A 14,057-nucleotide genomic window follows, 5' to 3' on the forward strand; every position below is an offset into this window, starting at 1 on the left:
CCTACGGAGCCTTGAAAAGCTGCCTTTAACCACCCAGAGATTTTCCTTCCAGCACTAAAATTTGCTCCCGGAAAGAGAGTAAGACAGAAGCAGAACTGGAATAAACCTTCCACATATACTGTGTTCCAGGAGCTGTGATGGCGGTTTATAAACATGATCTCACTTCATCATCACAAGGTAGCAATTATTCATCCAGTTTTCAGGTGAGGTTAAATAACTTGAATAAAGTCAAAGAACTCATAAAATAACATTGTTAGGATTCTAACCCAAAGCCTTGTTTTTCCTACTAGTTCTAGATGATCATTAACAAAAATGGCTTGACTATTTCCATTTCCAACCTCTATCCCAAGGTTCTCCAAATTTTGTAGAGTTTGGTGGAGTTCTGAGCAGCAGCTCCTTTGAACTTCATAGCTCCCTTTTTAAAATTAAGTTATTATGGCGAATCTGTCCATTCTTTGGTTTGGGGGTCCTCTTATTCTGTCTCTTTCTCTTTTCTCCTCTTTTCTTCCCTCTCTATATTTTTCTCCTTTCCTCCTTCCATCTTTCTTCTCATCTCTCCCTCAAATACACAGTTCTGACTGATCACTGGGTCCTTAGCTCACCTGCCCTTATGGGAATTTTATTTATCATAATTTGCTACAAAGAGATGACAGGTGCTCCATGCAGTTCTCTATGATGGACCCCGGTGACCACCATTATTAATAATAACAAATAATTATTGCCAAAACTAGCATTTATTAGGTGCTGAACTAAATACATACATTTTCTATCTTAATCTTCACGACAATCTTATGAGTCAGGTAGTCTTCTGCATTCCCACTTTACAGATGAAAAGGCTGAGGCACAGAAAAGTTAACACTGACCAGAGTCACAGTCGGTAAGTAGCAGAAAAAGATCTGAACTGTTATCATTGTGGTCTATTTTCCTTCAGTACATTTTTTTTGGATAGGCAGATGGACACATATTTACACCAAATGGTGGCATAAGACTGTAGTTTTACATTCCACTTTTTTCACTTAACATCATACTATGAGCGTTTTCCCATGCTATTCACTATCCCTTGATAAACTGATTTTTTTTTTTTTTAATGGCTGCATAGCATCCTGTTGTATGGGTCAACTGCAATGTACTCAACTCTTCCTCTATTATTATTAGTGAATTTTTAGGTTGTTTCTCTTTTTTCTTTTCTCTTTTGCTACTACAAATAACAAAATAAGACATGTATGTGTGTATATATATATGTGTGTGTGTGTATATGTGTATATATATCTTTATCTACTTTTAAAATTATTTCTTTAGTCAATTCTATATTTGAGGTTACTGGATTTTTAATGTTTTAGATGTATATGGTTAAATTCTTTTCCTAAAGGGTTGTACCGAAATTTATATTCCCATCTCAATGTTCTCGATGACATTGAGTATTATAGATTTTTAATCATTATCAATTTGACAGGTAAAAATAATATTGCATTGTTACTTTAATTTTTATTTTTTATTCCTAGAGAGGTTTAAATTTTTGCATATTTATTCATCATCTGAGTTTTTCTGAGAGTTGTCTATTTCTTTAAGATGTGTTTTTCTTATAAACTGCATCATTCCATACACATTAAAAATTTCATTTGTGGCAAAATTATTTTGTTGGTGTGTAACCTGCCACATAATTACATTCATTGTTTCCTTATTTGAAATTCAGAATTTATTTTCAGGGGTGAAATTCAGTAGTCCAAGTCCAACATTATCTCACCAGGCAAGGCCACCACGACATCTGTATTAAATCTTCTCGTGGTCAGATGAATTTGTTTTTAGAGAATCTTTGACTAAGTTGTTTTAGAAAAATGTGAAGGTCATTATCACAGTTTACCAAATACATCAGCTTCTTTTCTTTCTGGGCACGTGGCAGGGCTGCGATTCCTTGCCATCCTTAAGAACGGATTTGCAATTTGACTTGTTTTGAGCAGTGAAAGGTGAGCGGAGGGAGTGTCCCTTCTAGATTGATGTTTTTGGAGCAGAGCGAGGTGACTTTTCCCATTCCCTTACCTTTTCTATGGCAATCTTGGGAGCATGTGACAAGATAAAGCCTCCTATCACCTAGATACCTGAGTGGCGTCGAGAAAAGCCCCCTTGCTAATATACTTTGAACATGAGTGTGATTAAGGAAACAACTTTTGTTGCACTAAGACACTGCGATTTGGGGGCTGCTTCACTGCAGCATAACCTAGGCTCTTCTGATCTCTACGTGGGCACCACTCACTACTATCTTTTTTCCTTCTAGCCTGGGCAACGGCCAAGCTCCATACAATGGTTTCTCCAACAGCCTGGATGCCAGACCACAACCTAGCTACCCTGACAACAATAGAAATGTATGTGGATGACAGGCTATGTGTCTAGGATTGCCAGTTGAATACAGAATGTTCATTTAAAATTGGAATCTAGATTTAAAAACATACAATTTGTAGTATAAGTGTGCCCCATGAAATATTGGGGAAATGCTTATACTAAAAAATTATTCCGCCTTTGTCTGAACTTCAAATTTAACTGATGTCCTCTATTTGCATTTGTGAAATCTGGTCACCCTTTATATGATTCCTTTAATATCTCAAAATGTCTTTGGGATTTTTCATCCATTAAGGACCTTTTCCCTGGGCCACAAGCTTTTTCCTTCCAGACCTCTCTTCATGGTTGTCATTCCATTATCTACAGGCATTTAGCATTGCAAAGAATTCTAAGACCAGTCTGACTTTTATTTTTATAGGATATATTTGTCCTTAAAATAAAAAATATAAAGCATGTGTTTCAGTATAGTCTTGTTTTCAGTATTTTTGCCTACTTTTCAATGAGCTGCTCATTTTGCACCATCAGCTCAGGGAAGTTTCTCTCATTATGTGTTTGATTAATGCGTCTTCACATTTAATGTTGTCTCTTTCTCAGGAAGAAATCCCCGAGTTTTAGATTTCTATTTCCGTACTCTCTGTCCATCATGTTTCTTTTATGTCATTGTTTTAATCTCGTTGTCTTTTGCTTCTACATTGTAAGAACATTCTTATAGCACCTTCCACATCACTGACTCAATTTTCTGCAGTGTCAATTCTGTTCTTTATAGTTTCCAATGTGGGTTTTAATTCTGCTATTGTGTTTTTGGATTCCTATATTCAGCCACTTCCCTTTTCATCTGATTAGTGTCCAAACATCTCAGCTATTTTTTATTTCATAAATTCCTCATTTTCTTAAATTTTATTATAATCAGAAAACAAATGCATCCTAAAATTTACTTCTATTTTTCTATATTTTAGATGTATTCTTGTCTTCTGCATCTTGAATGTCATGTCAATCTCTGGGTTCAGAATTCTCTTTTTATGCCTATTGCTGTCTCTTAACTCTCCTTTGAACAAAGAGCCATTGCTTGGTGTCTAAAGTTTACCAGCGAACACTGTGAATGGGCTCTTCTGTGGTTTTCTTCCCTGCCCAACTGCCTCCTACAGGAAACAGGTTTCATATCTTGATCTTTAACACTGGCTTATATGCGAGGCTTGGCCAACACTTGTGTCTAGGAATTGCTAATCGAGTGGGCCCTGCTGTCCTGGAAAGCCATTGCTACTCCAGCTACCTGGCAAGCTGACTCTGCAGAGAAGAATTAGTCTGAGATAATGTGAAGCCATCTGCAACGTTCTCTTACCAGAAACTGCATGAAGGAGTGGGACACCCAGAATGTATATTTCCAACTCGGATTAGGAATGCACAGAGGAAGTGTGTAAAAACCTTCAACAATCCTGCCCCCACAGCTCCTGAAAACATCTCTGATTCTCTAATCTCTTCCCCGCTTTTGGCCCACACAGCTCTTCATGGCCCTATGCCGATAGTGGGTATGACTTTCCATTCTCCCCATATGTAGTGGGAAGTGTCTGTGCCTTTGGTAAAGTGCTACAAGTCCGTGATTGTTTGCAGGCCTGTTTCAGATGCTTAGTGCACCGCTCCCCACCCCCCACATCCAATATCACATCATATGCTTGGCACTTAATACTCCCAAAGCCCAGGCTGGCACATCCAACCTATTTAGACAGGTAGTCAGGGCAATCCATTATTCAGGTAAGAGATAAATAAAAACTAAATACCAGGGATCTATTTTCTCCTGAACTCTGTTTTCCCCCATGCCCATTTGTGATACCAATCAAGATCATCTTGCCATCAGCCAATCCCAGATTTCTCTGGAGCTTCATGAACCTGTGTCTGACTTAACCTTCCCGATGTTCACCTAAATATCATTACTGAATAAGTGGCAGAGGAGAGGATTTGAATAGCAGCCTTCTTGTTCTGCAGAAATTATGCATTTGACATACAATAACGACCATGAGAGAAATTGTCAAGGCTGAGAACTGCAGAGCCCCCATAAGAGCTCCAGCCCCTCAACTCCCCTCTTTGTCTGCAAGAGCAAATCTCCAGGGGGTGGACACTAGACCATCAATGACTGTACAGATGACAGCAAGAAAGGGAAGGTGTAGGATATGACATGGACACCATGCTGAAGGCCCCATAGGCAAGGACCTACCACTGCTGATGTGTGTGACAGTCCTGTTCTAGCAAACGTCTTCTTAGTTTAAGTTCGCAAAGCTGCTCTTGTTTGGGTGACAGGTGGTTGGGATCATTATTTTTTTTTATTATTCATCAAACCCACAGGAAAGTCTGGAGGGGAGGGAAGAGGTGCAAGTCTGATGTCTGGACTTAATAGAGCCTCTTGAGCAGCCACAGATGGGTGTAATCTCTGTGAACTTGATTTTTATCAGCCACGAAATGGAGATAAGCATACTTAATTTGCAGACTAGTAAAGTTAAATGAAATAACACTGTTAAAGCCTCTGGCAGACTGTCATGAATGTAGCAGGTGCCCAAAAGATGTTAGTGATTAGCATGATGTGTTATTCTGTCCTATAAGACAGATATGCTTGTAAGTATCTTACTGTTCAGCATAGACTGTATTTTTCATCTTTGTACTTTCCTCTGTTTTCCTCTAGTGTCTCAGCTTTTATCGTAGGAACTTAGCAACTATTTATTGGTTGCCTGAATGTTTAAATGAACAAATAACTGAATGAGTAATTCCCTCATGAAATGGAAACAATATTAATTTAAGAAGGCTAGAATTAGAGGCTGATGGTTAAGTTTCTTTAGCAACCTGGGGGCCCAAGTGAAAGGGATCGGGCTCTCTAGCTGGTGCTAAGCAGTGTATTATAATCAGTTCACTCCAGATACATGTTCCACTATAATATATGTGCCTCAAGATTAGGGCTCGGGTCTTATTGAGCTCTGCATCCCATACCGTGGCTCACAGTACTTTCTCATAGCTGTTTTCGGAATAGAGGGAAGAATGGGTAGAGCAGCTGCCCAGCTGTACCTTAATTTTGATGATGTCCGGGTTGTACTGCACTGCGTCTCCCCACTCCTGCATCAGGTCTGCTGTCGGCAGGTCCTTGTACGCCAGGGCAGTGATATACTCACTTGCTCCTCCTCGCACAAGGACCACCAAGTCCTCTACCATGGTATTTCTCTTCTTTCTGTCTGATTTGGACAGAGAAGTGACATGTCAAGGAATCCACTTTTGCACCTTGGAATTTATGGAAACACAACCAACAATCATGATATTCACTGAGCTCACTTTGCAGATGTGGGTGGACAAGACACATCACTGTCAGCAAGGGAGTCACAGTGCAAGGGATAAAAGACAGCTCACCCAATCATATATGATGCAAGTTGGGGGCCAGACAAGGAAGGGACATTTATTTTGAGCATCTATAAATGCCAGTCACTAAGTGAGCCTATCTGATGATAGATAGATGATAGATGATGAATAAATAGATAGATAGATGTAGATAGATTGATAGATAAGTAAATAGGTAAATAGATCATTGATAAATACCTACATACACATATATATACATATACATACATATATATGTATCAATCCACCAGTGTGTACACACACACATACACACACACACACACATATGTATATATATAAATGGGTAGATTGGTAGATAGATAATTGATCACTTATGTGTCAGTTTCTAATCTAAGTGTTGTACAAGAATTAACTCAATCTTCACTATGAAATAGGAACTATATAATTTGCAGATAAGAAATCTTAGGCACTAGGTGTGAAGGAATTTAGCCAGCTAGACTTGCCCAAGCTCTAAGCTATATCACTTCTTTGAGTAGGATGACAAAAGTGGGGAAATTGGTAAAGGCTGGACTCTGCATGTGAGAGATACCCTCTAAGGAGTGTCTACGATAAAGTGGTTATTATTTCGACTTCTCATGGAGTTTCCCAGAAAGCCCTCAGTTATATCAGTGAGTCATTCCTACTCTAATTTGTCCATGTGCTCAGTGCCAAAAGAACTGGTGTAAAGTGACTACTCAGCTCCAAGCCTGCAATAAAAACCTGAGCATCATAAAAAGAAGGTCTTGTATACTGCTGGTAGGTGTGTAAATTAGTACAACTATTTTAGAAAACAGCTTGTTATTATCTAGTCTAGAAAAAGTACATACTCTACAACCCAATAATTCCACTCCTAAGTGTAGTCCCTGAAGACACACTTGCACATGCAACCAGATGACTGTGTAAGAATGTTCATAGTAGTATTGATTATAATTGCTTGAAATAGAAAACAACCCGAATTCAACAGTAGAATGGACAAAGTGTTGTATTCATATAATAAAATACTATACAGTAATGGAAATAAACTAACTATAGTTATACATTAAAATATGATGTTAAGTGAAAAAAAAGAAGAACAAAACTGAAAAGATTACATTCCATGCATATAAAGTTCAAAAACAAGCAAGACTAAGCCATCTTGGTTAGTGACACATATGGGTGGTAGAACAATAAAGAAAGGAAGAACATGTTTAATACAGAAGAGAGGAGTTGTGATTGACAAGGGCTTTTCGGGGTGCCGAGAATGTTTCTATCTAGTAACTTGGATGGGGGTGGTTACTTTACAAGTCATCTATAAAGAGAACCTATGTTGTATGCATGCCTCCCTATGTAGAATGCATCTTCCAACCCAGCCCCACAAAAATGAACAAATAAACAATAACAACTACACATCAGCCACAAATACAAGAGTTTGTTCTAGACCAGCAGTTAATTTTGGTTGTTGTTTTGTTTCACTGTGAAACTCTTTCTTTGCATAAACTTAGTGAGTAGAGCAGATGAAGGAGAGCTACTTGAGGTGCAGGAAGGATTGGGGATTGGAGGCCTGCTGATCAGCCCCTTTCCTATTCCATTTGCCGTATTGATTCCCGACTCCTTTGTATGGCCTTCAAGTTCCCTGCTCCTAAGACACTTGGCTCCACACCCTGGCTTCAATACGTACCTCTGATCTGGTCTCTCGGCCATGTGGGCTCTGCTACATAATCTGTGGCTTTGCCTGCTCTTCTAGTCTTTGTATCGCCTATTCTCTGAGGTAAGGATTAGCCTCCTCACCTGCCTCCTCCACCTCCTCCACCTGCTCTGGATCCTAGCAATCTACCTCTAGCCAGGCCAATTCCCAGCCCCCGGACTAAATTTCCACTGCTAGATTATTTTTCTTCTTGCCTGAAACACAGCTTTGATACTTTACTCCTCCAGTGGCAATTCAAATGACCACTCCCTCAGGAAGCCTGCCCTGGGCTGGGTGCTTATCACTGTCTTGTCATTGGTTCTTTGTTTGCCGACTTCATGAGGATAGAAACACACCTTGTATTCATTTTTTGTATGCCCAGCACATAGTAGGGGCTAGGTAAATTTTTAATGAATTAATTATTATTATTTCATTTAGAATGCCTTGGAATATCCAGTATTTAGCTTAAAGAAAGACAAGGTCCTAGGAGTGCTAAAGGGAAAGATGATAAGCATGGAAGTCACATGCCCTGCCACTCACCTTTTATTTCTTTCAGAATACCCTCGCATGTCTCCAGCGACACACCCAGCTTGACGTAGACCGCTTTCACGGCAGCACCAATTTTAAAACCATTTTGGGCACAGCTATGAATATCCTTAAGAGAATAATCTGAAAGAAGCAAGAAAACAGGCTCATGATCTAAAGGTAATTCATCCTGTTCCTTTCCTTGTGATGAATTCCAAAGGCCTAGCCCTTCCTGGATGTCATGGGGCCATACGGGGCCTCGGATTCAAATAAATGGATGGCCAGCCTGATGATAAGAATGAAGCAGCTACTGCACCAGGGAAGACACCTCATAAGAAGATCAGTAGCAGCTTCCCTTTCTAGCCTCCTCAAAGACTCTGAGGGCTTTTGCTGCCCACCAAAGAGGGGAAGTGCTCAGTCCCTTTCTAAAAATGTGGTTCCTTATCAAGTGTCTAGGGACTGATCCAGCGAGTAGAGGCTGCTGCAGTCTGTCTGCCTTCCCCTGACACACCTTTTCTAATCTTTGATGTAGCAGAAAGAGCTTGTTAGTTGATTAATGGAGGTAATGCAATAAAGTGTCTGGTACCGTACCTGGCAAAGAGAAGGGGCCCATCCCCTTTATTTCTTCTTTATTTTTGGATCATTTCTCACTTGTCCCTCCCTAATTCTCCCAAAGGCATCCTCCTCCTCTGGGCTTGCTGAAATCTCAGGTGTGGCTTCCAAGTACCTTTCTGTAGCACTTTGAAGCCAGTGTGAGGACAGGAGCGTGATTTTGACTACTGTGGCTGTTGAGTTAGTAACGTTAGTGTAGAACAGTTTTCTCCAAGGCACATTCCTTGAAACGTAAATCCTATGATAAAATCTCTTCTAATTCCTGTGCTAACAAGTTTTATAAGAAAAAAGCGCTTCTATGGTAAATATGATCCAAGTTGTATCAGAAGAGGTGGAGAGGTCATTTTATGGCACTATGCTTGTGAAACTCTAAAAAATGGGGTCTCTTATGTTTCCCCAACTTATCACAGAGCCCATTTGAGGGAGTATGAAGAGCACTTCTGAAACCACTGGTCTGGGGAAAAGTATCCTCTTCGATCTTGGCAAGACTGAGGCCACCATAACATAAATTTACATTATGTACCATGTGTCTTCCAGCAAGAACACTGGACTTATAGTCAAGCCCTTGCTCTGCGTGACCTAGGGCAGCTCACTTAACCTGACAAGTGCCATGTTGTTTGAAAGAATACTGGACTGGGAAGGGGGAAGTACACCTTAGACTTATAGTTGGCTATAACTGGAAAGATCTGTAATATCTGCATAAGGAACAAATTGTAGAGGAGGAATGAGAATTTAATGTAAGTTTGGAGGCTATGGAAATAATCTACAGCCTTGATACTTAAAGTATGGTCTATAAATCAGCAGCATCAAAGCTTGCTAGAGCTGCAGAAACGGGTCTCACCTGGAACTTATTGAATCAGAATCCATCTCTTATAAGATTCTCAGATAATTCACATTCACATTTTAAGAAGTATTGGTCTCGGGGCAAGGGTAAGATGGTAATAGTAAAGACAGAGAGAAAATATAATTTCGGGGTAGAGATGATGAGACTTGTTAACAGGTTGAAAGGAAAGTAAAATAATCAAGGTTGACTCCTAGGTTTTTAGCTTGAGCCACTGGTCAGATGATGGAACCACTCTGAGATGTGGATGACTATGAAAGAAACTCATTAGAGAAAGAAAAGCAAAAGTTCTCTTGGTGGGCATGTTAGGGTTGCATGGTCATTAGACATTCAAATGGAGACATCAAGGAGGCATTTTGACATAAGCTCTTGGCTGCAGAGAAAAGATCTGGGATGGATTTATAAATAGGGAGTTATCCGAATATTGAAGGCATTTAAAGCAGTGGTCCCCAACCTTTTTGGAACCAGGGATTGGTGCTCCTATGAAAATCTAATGCCTGATGATCAGAGGTGGAGTTGAGGTGGTGATGCTAGTGCTGGGGAGTGCTGCAAATACAGATGACGTTTCACTTGCTTGCCCACTGTTCACCTCCTGCTGTGCAGCCCGGTTCCTAACAGGCCACAGACCAGTACAGGTCCACGGCCCAGGGGTTGGGGACCCCTTATTTAAAGCCATGAGATTAGATGCTTTTGTCTAGAGAGAGTAGTTGTAGAAAAGAGGACTGAGCAGACAGAGGGCTGGGTGAAGGACCAACATTAACAAGTTTAAAAAAAATAAAAAGGAGGAGGAATCTGCAAATGAAACTGTGAGAGTACAGTCAGGGAGGGAAAAGGAAAACTAGGAGCACATCTTATAACTCTTCTCCCAGCAACTAATGGAAGCCTCTTCCCATCAACACACATAGCTCAAGCTGTGCCCAGTCAGGAAAGCCATGGTCCCTTGGGCCGTGTACCTCCTTTCTCCATGGCCTCTTGGTTTATAATGAGTGTGTATTCATAAATGCCCCCAAGCACGGCCTCTGTGATGTAGTGGGTCCCGAAATCACGGAAGAGATCTCTGTACTCCCCGTAGCCGTACTCCAGGGGCAGTTGCTTGACTCGTTGCAGGAATTCGTAATGGAGCATGAGGCTTCGCGGTTTCAGCTTGTAATGTGCTACTTCAAGGTCAGAGCGCGCGTGCAGAAATTTGCTTCTCTAAATGAAATACCAACATGGGAAAACCAGACCTTTAAAGTTAGGAATCTGGAACGGGAAGATGAACTTTACAAATACCATCCTATATTCTTGGCCTGGGGTCATCACTCTTAGGATTCCTTTAGGATACTTGAGGGAAGAGGGCCTCTCTGACAAGCTCTCAATTCTCATAAATATTCTGATGTCCTTTTCAGTTTGGAAGAACTAGTTCTTTGCTCACTTCCTTACCATAGCAAATAAGGAGTAAGAAGCGGAAGTAACCAGAAAATAGACATGGCAGGGAGCAGCATGGGCACATGAGGCCACTCTGATGGGAATCGGGGTTCGATGACCTGCAAAGGCAATTTTGTGTTTTTTGAAGAAAAGCCACTCAAGAAAGAGTAAAAGCAGAGCTTTAGGAAGGCTAGACATTGTAGTATATGGTGAGAGACTATACACTACAGCCTGCGCACCAAATCGGGGCCTGGTTTTATAATGTTTTATTGGAACACAGGCCCATTTGTTTATGTCCACAACAGCTGTCACACTACAATGGCAGAGTTGAGTAGTAGCAACAGGGCCCATTTGGCTCCACAAAGTCTAAAATATTTACTCTTATTACAGAAAAAGTTTGACTCCTGATGTATGGGATCGACTGAAAGATGATGGCAGATGATGTATAAACATCCAGGAAGTATTAATGTAAGGTGAGGTGAGAGGTTCCTATACTGCTGTGGAGGCAGAAGAAAAGGTGAAAAGGTTGAAAATATCCATGAGATATAGTCTGTCCCAATCCTAAAACTTTCAGCCAGTTTGACCTATGAGCTCATCAGTCATGCCGCCTCCGGTAGCGCCAACCACCCAGACTCCCTTGCTGGTCCCTGCCTTTGTCTCACCCCATCTTAGTCTTGCCGCAGTGACTCATGACTCTCTTCCTTCTTTCTGACCCTTACAACCTAAGCAGTCACTAGGTGCTCTGTTCATGATTTTTCTAAATATTTTAGGCTTCATCTCTTGCTTGGGTTATTATATTCCCCACTGATTTCTCTTGTTCTAGCCTGTCTTCAATGCTCCAATCAAAACTGACATCCTTAAATTCTGATAGTATTAGTATAATGCCCCTCTGGACTTAAAACAAAACCCTATATTGGCTCTTTATTGCCTCCCGAATAAAATCAATTCCCTTGCTTTGAGTATAAGAGCTTCACAATCTGTCCCCCAATAGCCTGTCTGGCTTCAACTTATACAACCTGCAAGTGTTTCTCCCCATACCTTACTATTTTCCACCACCTACACCATACATCAGGCATCATCCAACTTCTCACTGTTCTCCAAATCCTCCATTCTCTTTCATAGTACAATTTTTACATGTTCCTTCTGCCTGAAATGCCCTTCCCTCCCTTTTTGCCAGACACACACCTACTTATATTTAAGTCCTATTTAGCTGTTGTCACCTATTTGATACCACCTCTGAATTTCCTAGACACATACTCTATCTTCCAGGATTGCATTGCATATTACTTATGTTTCCTTTATAGCATATATCATGCCATATCATAACTGATATTAAAAAATTAATAATAAGTTATCTGCATCCATGTTTACCTCTCCTGCTAAGAATTAAAGGCAAGAATTATGTTATATTTGTCTTTAGGTCCCAAGTCTCTAGTGCCTAGCACAAAATAAGCACTCGACAAGTGGCTATTTGAATCAGAGAAGTGGGAAGGGAGGGAGGAAGGGAGAGAAAGAGAGAAGGAGAGAAATAGAAGAAGAAAGGGAGGGAGTAAATGGATGGTATCTTCGTTTTCTCTCCTAACAAGGTAAGTTCCTGTTAATCAGTCCTAACCATTCATCATGGTATTTTGGTCTTGAGTGCATACAAAATGCCATTCTAAACCTAAAAAATCAAAAACAAAAACAAAAACAAAGTTTCTACCACTGAAGATCTCACAGCCTAGAAGAAGAAAAATAAGCAAAGGCTATTACAGCCTAATTAATGTTTACTACTCATTTTCCGCTGGTTGGTATTTTAGCGGCACAGACCTTTCTGAGCTGCTTACCATTTCTTTTTTTCTCATATAAACCTCTGTCAACTTTTAGTCTTGGACTCCTCCATGTACTTCTCAGATTAATTTTCTATCATGTCACGCTCATGTAGAAAACTCTCAGAGAAGAAAAGGCACCTTCCTCACTCTGGAATTCAAGGTTCCTCAAATGTGCCTGTTACTTGTTCTCCAACATCACATCCCGTTACTCCCACTCTAACTACTCCACTTCCAATAAGTTACAGGTTGGACCTTCACCTTGTGGGCAATAGGGAGCAGATGATATAATTAGATTAGCATCAGAGAAACAGTTTCCTGGCAGTATATCAATTTGAAGGGACACATTGGAAGACAAGAGACTCCTTAGGAGGGCAGAGTAAGAGATGAAAGGGCCTGGGCTAGTTAGGGTATAATCAAAGTTAGATTTAAAAATACTGAAGAGGACTTGGTGGCCAACAAATGTGGAAGTGAAAAGAGCCAAATGTGATTCTGAAATTCTTAGCCTGAAAAAAGTAGAAGAAAAAGAATGCTATTTCACACAGAAAATTTAGGAGGAAGAACTTGCTTTGGAATGACAGCAAGGCAACCAGGTCATGATGCCCAGAAGACTGGGTGGTGTGGGTCAGAGCTTGACAGGAAAGTTAGAAGCAGTGATGAAGGCTCATGGCTTGTTCTCTTAGAGGAGAGAAGGAAGTGGAAGAGGTCACCCAGGCTGCCTGTAGAGTAAGAAGGGAAGATGCCATGAACAAATAAAGAACAGGTCTAGATATCAGAACCCAAGAAGTGGAACTAACTGTAAGAAGCAGGAAGAAAGCAGGAAAAAGTGTGTGATGGTGAGGTCCATTCCACCAAATGCCCTCAAGAAGTCAGAGACGGGGTCTTGGATGACATTCCAGAGGAGAATGTCAGCTGAATGTTTAAGATGGTAGTCAACTTGCTAGGTTTACTAAATCTCCAGGGATGATTTGGTTTAGCAAAGATACAGTCTTAAATTAATGAAAACTAAGGGAAAAAGCTAATTAGAAAATGAGAGTAAATAATTAGAGAAGGCCACCACCGCTTGGCCTTTCTTAAAAGTAAGACCATGCTATTTTGTATGAGTGTGAAAAGATTTTCAAGATAATAGAAATATAATTGGTTTCTAGGGCTAGTAGTTATGTGAAATACAGACACATCGGTGAACATAAAGATTCAAATAAATACATAGAAATTGAAGAGAACCAAAAGGGTACTTACAGTATGAGAGAATCGTTTGGTTCTGCTAACAAAACGTTTGCCATTATCACTTGCCGTGTTAATGCCAACTTCAAATATTCCAGGTATTTTAAAACCAAAGCTGAAACTAAACTTGCTCCTTTCTGCCTTTGTGACATTATATTCAAAATCTGAGTATGATTCATATTCTGTCAGTGCAAATTCATATTTGCTTTGGGTCTAAAGGAAGAAAAAAGAAAATGTTTCTTAGTTCAGTAGAGTTCAATACAAATATCAA

At 40.2% G+C, this 14,057-nt stretch overlaps 1 protein-coding gene across 1 annotated transcript in view; it reads right to left on the reverse strand.

Annotated features, from left to right (window-relative positions):
• The window catches only part of C8B (complement C8 beta chain), a 36,828-nt gene that overhangs the window by 6,472 nt on the left and 16,299 nt on the right, over positions 1 to 14,057 (reverse strand). Inside the window, exons 6-9 of the mRNA XM_006919250.1 lie at positions 13,802 to 13,999; positions 10,301 to 10,541; positions 7,910 to 8,038; positions 5,383 to 5,546 (exon numbers count right to left, since the gene is read on the reverse strand). Coding sequence (XP_006919312.1) covers positions 5,383 to 5,546; positions 7,910 to 8,038; positions 10,301 to 10,541; positions 13,802 to 13,999 — 732 coding nt within the window. The remainder of the gene's footprint in view (positions 1 to 5,382; positions 5,547 to 7,909; positions 8,039 to 10,300; positions 10,542 to 13,801; positions 14,000 to 14,057) is intronic.

The sequence above is a fragment of the Pteropus alecto genome, unplaced genomic scaffold (genome assembly GCF_000325575.1).
Source record: "Pteropus alecto unplaced genomic scaffold, ASM32557v1 scaffold25, whole genome shotgun sequence".
Lineage (NCBI taxonomy): Eukaryota > Metazoa > Chordata > Mammalia > Chiroptera > Pteropodidae > Pteropus > Pteropus alecto.